Raw genomic sequence first — 7,277 nt, forward strand, 5'->3', positions numbered from 1 at the left:
GAGAAAAGGATGTGACGGATGATGAGTGTTAAGGCCAGAAACTCCCTTAGATCATTTTACTGTAACACTTACAAAAACAAACGAAAGAAAATTGCCCTTTTGTCTTTCTCATCTCACTCCCTGTATCGCTGCCATTTGTATGATCGACTTCAGATATGCATTCTTGCTCACAGGAAAATACACAACATTGACTGCTGGTGTAAATGTTTATTCAACCTTTTAACAGATCGGCTGCAGGCTTCCATCACAGATTCTTTTCATAAACAGAAAAAGAGCCACGGATACCGAGCAGAAGTAGGGTTGTTCTGGGTGAAACTCTCCCTCTGACAACCACATGGTTCATGACACTGCCTGGTACAGAGCTCACAACATGAGAACTAGCTCTGTGTGTAGCAGCGGAATAACTGAAGCGCTTCAGGTGTCTTGCACTGAATCACACTTCCAGGCATCAACCTATAACTAATTTGTTACGATTTCTTTGTTCACAATGGAAATGACACACATAGTCTCACGTTAATGGGGAAGTAAAGTTGAATCATAGCAAGCTTGTCTGCCCACAGAATTTCAGTTTCCTTCTGACACATGTGCTCACTTTTTTTTAACCTCTCGGGGCATCCAAATCTGAATAACGTTGCTTTTATCACACTCTAGCGTTACTCCCCACCCCTGTAGCCTATACTTCCTCCTTGCACGTGTGCAAAGCCAAACCTCCCTCCTCCTGCATGTGTCTTCCCCTTTTTTGTACCTCGTCTCTCCCTTCTCCTCACTCCCTGCTGACATTTCAACTGTGACTGTCAGCGGCAAATCATCTCAACAACAGACAAAGACAAATCAGACAGTACACAGGAGGGAAAAAACAAACACTGCTGTATCTGCTGCACTGGCTGATACTTGTCCGGTGCAGTTATCATCTGAGAGCACCATGCTGTACTGTAGTGGTTTTGGCAGCGTTTCAACGGCTCTGAAGAGTCTCCTCTGAATCTCGTCCTTCTGACCGTCCTGGACTGAACTTTTCCAAACCTTAAAAAAACAGCTCTGGAATGTGTTTGAAACTCTTTACCCAGTGGACAGCACTCTTTTACAGTCAAGACACACCTCTTCCCAAAAACAACAGGTGAGGTCATTCTTGATTACACTTTAGGATTTGAGATGTCTGAACTTGATACTAGGCTTTAAGCACAAGAAGTGACAGCCAAAAGGTTAAAATGTGAGGCACTTGTCTTGTCTATTTTTACTGCAGGACATTTAAAGGTAGGCTATTAATTTGTTTCGAAACCTCACTTTCTCTGCTAGTTTTCTTTTCATCCCCACTGGACTGTTGTCAGGGGAGCGGCGGCATGCATGGGGCTGTAAGAGTCTGTGTTGCAGAAATAATTAGGCTGGAAATGTTGATTCTCTGCGGGGAATGTTTTCTGTGGTGGTGACCACAGCAGGCTGGAGAGTACAGCAGAGAAGTGCTTGTTGAGAAAAAACAGTCCAGATTCTTAGGAGTATATTGCACAGGTGGACTATGACATTTTTGAAATGTAGCTTTCGTGTTAAGGAGGGAAACCATAAAACATGAAATACATTTTTTCCCCCATTTTGTTTGGAGAGACATGTTTGGCACACAGCACATTCTCCCAGATGTTTGGCTTTGTTTACTGCAGCACCTGTGACAGGCTGTGTATTAACAACTAAGCTTGGTTCAGCTTATAATATTAACAAACGCATATTTGGCTGAGAGTGATACAAGGACGTACCGAAGCTTTGGAATAACTGTGTAAAAGCAGGCCAGAGTAAGGACTGTGTGATAAAATAAAACACTTGAAAACTATGAAAAGTTGAAAACCTGTAGACTTCAAAAAAAGAAACAAAGCAGGAGATGAGGCAAAAGTAACAAATCTCCTTACAGGCAAATAAGAGGGAAAGACCAGCATCTGGTTAGTCACTGCTGGCCATCTGATGACTAAATAGCAGCCAGCGAATGATTTTAGAAAAGCTAAATTTATGAGCAAAATTTTCCGTCGCTGGAGCCAAGGTAGTTTCACAACCCACACTGATTGAGCATTTTATGAAAAATCCACTCAATCAAAACCATTTCCACACACTCATGAAGGCACATATTATAACTCACTGAGGATGGCCTGACTCTAAATGGCTTCTCCATTATTGAGTTTCATCAGGACAGCCGATCTCTGTACCGACGTTAATGGTATTAGATGCTTCCTGAGCCTACAAACACACCAGAGCCGACCTCGAATGATAGGACAAAATGTACAAGGAAACAAATGTCAATGGATGCCAAAGAACGAATGTTTAATTTCCTACTGTTGAGAACTCAGAGATATAGAGAGGCAGGAAATTGACAGGATAAAATATACATGATACAAGTTTTAAAAAATGTGATGACAGTAAAGAAAATGTTCCTCTGGCTCTGGCTATGTAGAGAAGGCTGAAGAGATGTATAAGAACCCCTTATTTGGTTGGGTTAGGGTTATGGTTATGGTTAGTGTTAGGGTTAGGGTTAGTTGTTTGACCTTGTTTTGACCTCACTTTGTCTTTGAGATAAAATAGTAAAATAGAAATAGTTTAACAACATTTTAAAAACATTAACAAAATGAAAATAAAAATAGTTAAGAAATAATGACAACACTAGATGTCATGTCACTCAAAATAATGCAGCCCCATCAGAGAGTATGATTAAGAAAGTTATTTATAGGCGGGTTTTAGAGGAGAATCTTTTCCATATTCAAACTTCTGTGTTGGGACATAGAAATTAAAAGATTGAACAGGTTTCTATCCACATACATAACAAAAAATTGCAAAAAATATTGTGCCATACTGTAATCTAACAGCATATCTACATCTTAGTCTGTCCTCTTCTTGGTTTCTGAAAGTGCGGCATTGTAAAAAATAGAAAAGTGACCTCAGACTTTTAAAAAGCTACTTGGGTCAGAATAAATACCATAAAAACTACTGTAAATGTATTTTGACATTTAGCTGTGCGGGCAATGGTTATGGGGTGTGGGGTGTGTGTGTGTGTCTGGGGGGGGGCTTTCTGTGCCATTTCAGCAACAGAACATTTTAAACAGGAAGCAACACAGACAAATGTCTCGAACGTGCCTGTCTAAGAGGCAGGAATCGTACCCACAGATCTGTGACAGGTCGGGCATGAGAGTGCATCTACAGTGTAAATCAGAGAAGCAATTAATCGGCTAATTCATATAGTGCACAAAGTTCCCATTAATCATTCTCCAAACCACAGTAAACATTTAATTCCCAGGTGGCTGGGAGAGATGCTTGTCACCCAACCAGGCTGATTACTGTTACATCAGACATTAAACCGGGCCGTCTCTGTAAGGTTGCATCTAAATTAACCGGGTGAGTCTGAGTCATGTTTTGCCCTCACAGAATCACAAATGCTCAATGCTCAGATAAATTAGACTTATGTTACAAAGCACAGATTACAGTGAAATGCAAATCTTCACTTTGTCCCTGCCCCTGCTCATCACTCTGATGTAGGTCAGTAAGTGCAACAATTTTACAAAAAGCAGAATTTACATAAAATAATGTGATCGGCTCAGGGGTCTGGGTGCAGAAGGTTCTACATATAATTCAAATGATATAAGGCATTAGCCCCTTAATACCCTGAGTTTCCATAAAACCAGGACATTTGTGATAAAAAAAAAGCCATGATGTATTCTCTTCAAACAGAGCAGTTGAGGCAATAAGGGGGATTTTTTGGCAATCCCAGCACCTATTAGAACCACGGGTGAAAACTGTTATCATCAGGGAGCATGACTAAGTCATCTCCTCAAGGGTGGGGGACTTACTCTCTGTCCAAATACCACATACTCTACAGCCAAACTGCCTCATGCTTCAAAAGTCACACAATCTTCTCTCTTGGGGTGAATGAACCATGAAATAGGATGGTCGATACAAAATGTCCAAGCTGTACTGTGAATTTGAAGGTGTCATATGCATAAGCCCACTTTGCCCATGCCACTTGTACTGGTTCAAACTGTCAAACTCTAACTCTACAATCCTGTTTTTCATGCTTACAGGTGAATAAGTAACAGGAAGCGACAGACAACAACAGGAAAAATGAATGTAACAGCTACACCACCAACTACAACCACAAACTCAACAGAAAAGTGTGTGGATATTGACAATAAGAGCCCCATCAGTGACTTCCTGATGTCGGTCTACATTCTAGCTTTTATTTTTGGATTGATTTTCAACATACTGACTCTGGGCCCCATTTGGCAACAAGTGCGGCGGCAAAACATCTTGGGCATCTTCCTGCTCAACCTGTCGCTCTCCGACATGCTTTTCCTCTTCACTATGCCCCTTTGGATCAACTATTACTATCAGGACCACAACTGGCAGCTAGGTGTTGCCTCCTGCAGCGTAGCCGGCTTTTTCTACTACTCCAACATGTACATCAGCATCTACCTGCTCTGCTGTATCTCTGTGGACCGCTGCCTGGTGGTCACGTACCCACTCCGCTCCAAGACCCACCGCACATCACGCTACGCCTGGGCACAGTGTGCAGCTGTTTATGTTACAGTGGTGGTGCTGCACATCATGGTGCTCTTCTATGACGATCTCAAAGATGCCCATGATGACAAAACAGGCAACGACCGTTGTTATGAGAATTATCCACTGAAGGCACCTGTTGCCGTGTTCAACATGATAAGAGTGGGCTTTGGCTTCCTGCTGCCCCTGTTGGTGTTGGCGGTGAGCTACTGGAAGGTTCTGGCCACCGTCGGCCAGAGTCCAGGCCTGAGTGCCCAAGCTAAGAGGAAGGTGCGCCTGCTCTCCTTTGGGGTGATTGGGATCTTCTCAATCTGCTTCGCCCCGTATCACATTCTCCTGTTCATACGCTCGATGATCTTCTATAGCAGCCCTGACATAAAACCTGGAGGGAGCTACTGTCAGTTTGAACAAAATATGCACTTCTTCTTCTCGTGCATGCTGGCGCTGTCCAGTCTGAACTGTGTGGTGGACCCAGTGCTGTATGTGCTGGTCAGTAACGGGGTCCAGGAGGAGGTGAAACTGTGCTGGAGGAGGCATAAAAGGACACAGACAGAGGACTGTGCTCTAACTTCATACAACAGAACAAAGCAAACTAGTAATACTTTAATATGAAACGGTGTACATGAAATGGACACATGCATCTATACATTCATATGGAAATGTGTGTGTGTGCGCGTGTACACCCGTATGTAAATGTGTACAAAACATGATTATGTAGAAAACTGCAGCTGTTTAAAGTAGGGCTGACCCAAAAAATTTGAAGATTCGACGCTTTGTTCGTTGCCATGGTAATCGATCATAAAGTCCGTTATCGATTTTATTTTATTTTTTTCCTTTTTGACCCCGGTTCTCATCGGCAATTGTTACAATAAATTGAGTAGGCTACTTGGCATCCTGGAAACCTGCCTGATTTTGGAGATATGCAGTGTTTGTTTGCCATCACTTTCATTATTTCCGCTACGATCGCGCACCCGATTTTGATCGATTTTATGTCCGCAAAGCTTCGATTATCAAAATATGATAGTCGGGTCAGCCCTAGTTTAAAGTCATATCTGCATCTTCAGTGTTATCAAGTGATTAGCAGGATTATTTACATCCCATAATCAACTCTTAACCAGATATCCCTTGAAAGGACCACATTTCCATTTTCCTCCCTCATATCCTGCACATAGGAGGGGCTGAGCTCAGTAACATACATAGCCCTTATTAGATTGTGCTCCCAGGTTCCTGCTCTCTCGAGAGTTCTTTAGTGGCAGCCACTTCTGGTTTGTGTTGCTCCACTGGAGTTGAAGAGCCCTTGTATTTTCCTTCCAAGTTATACAAGAAGGTTGTGATTGTGATTGTGTGACCACAGAACAGCTAAAAGTGTGTTTACTGTGAAGCATGCCCTGTAGCATTTATAAGCATGACCATGTATCTTCATTGTGTGTCACCGTCTGTGAAACATGTTACGTGCAAAAGTCCAAATAAACCAGTGGTTTGATGAAGTTCTCTGCTTTTGGGTTCTTATGTTAATGGAGAAAAAACATCAGATGATCAATCTTCCAGTTGGTGTTTTAAACAAAAGGGCTTAGGAAATGATAAACCCATAAATCTAAGCACTCAGACATTATTGTTACTGTCACAAGTAAAGGTAATCATAATACAGATGTCAAGTGTGCATGTCTCGCTCTCTCTCTCTCTCTCTCTCTCTCTGTGTGTGTGTGTGTGTGCATGTGTGTAGGTGTTTGTGTGCGTGTGTGTGTGCAAGTGTGTAGGTGCGTGTGTGTGTGTGTATGTGTGAGGGGCACAGGAAGAGAATGTGACAAGGTGAACCAACAACAGTAAAACTTACAGTTGTTGTTTCTGGTTTTGTTCATTGTCTGCACAGTAGCTCTCGTGCATGAGTGCAGCTCTTTGTTGTGCGCATCGATCACATCACCAGCTGAACACTCAGCGTACAAACAAGATGAACAACAAGATAGTCGGGGCTGGTACGTGCAGTGTTACTTCCTTTAAAAGTCTATAGTGCTCTGTAGATGCCACACAAAATATTTCTTTATCATGCTGATAAACATATAGAGGGAAGCACTGCTCTTTCAAACATATTTTCTTTTTCTAATTAGCTGTTCATTAATGGCGGTTTTATGAGACAAGTTTGTTGTCACTCAGGGTTTAATATTTACAGGATAAGGCCAATGACATTTTATACTATTCTTATTGTTAACAAATCTGACACCAGGCTATCTGTGTAACTTCACTGACTATCAACTGGAATTGAGATATGACTTGTATATTCAATATTTATCAACCGTGTCTTCTTCTTTTAACATAAAACCGTCATGGACGTGTACATCCATGAGCACTCATCTTCCTATTTCCCTTTCTCCTTTTCTGTTTGTCTTTGCTCGTTTAAAAAAAACCAACTCATTTCAGATGGCATTCCTCTGATAGATTAAAACAGAAAAATAAAAAGAGTTGGCAAATACATTTTAGTGTCTGTTAATGTATCCAGGCAGTGTGACACCTAATGCCTTTTTAAAACTTTGAAACCCTATGAGTTATTGCTACATAGAAACCATTAGCTAATGGAAGAAATATTGCAAACTCAGCATCAAACTTCATTACATATACTCACAAACAGCTGTCTGTGTCAGTGGAAGGTCAATGCCAATGTTAATTCATCACTATTGCATGTTTTCTTCCATTAAAGTTAGCATGCTAACCAGCTAGCCATGGCCGGGAGCGTAGCCTACCTATGTTCCCCAGGTCCTATG

At 41.7% G+C, this 7,277-nt stretch overlaps 1 protein-coding gene across 1 annotated transcript; it reads left to right on the top strand.

Annotated features, from left to right (window-relative positions):
• Positions 1-785: 785 nt before the first annotated feature.
• gpr184 (G protein-coupled receptor 184) lies at positions 786-5,728 on the top strand. The gene is made up of 2 exons (XM_083984515.1): positions 786-1,114; positions 4,047-5,728. The coding sequence occupies exon 2, from the start codon at positions 4,087-4,089 to the stop codon at positions 5,131-5,133; it is 1,047 nt and encodes a 348-aa protein (XP_083840641.1). The 5' UTR covers positions 786-1,114; positions 4,047-4,086; the 3' UTR covers positions 5,134-5,728.
• Positions 5,729-7,277: the final 1,549 nt, after the last annotated feature.

This window comes from Trachurus trachurus (assembly GCF_905171665.1).
Source record: "Trachurus trachurus genome assembly, chromosome: 13".
Lineage (NCBI taxonomy): Eukaryota > Metazoa > Chordata > Actinopteri > Carangiformes > Carangidae > Trachurus > Trachurus trachurus.

What these genes read in the sequence shown, in the direction of transcription:
- gpr184 (XM_083984515.1), top strand. Translation starts at nt 4,087, where the DNA reads ATGAATGTAACAGCTACACCACCAACTACAACCACAAACTCAACAGAA.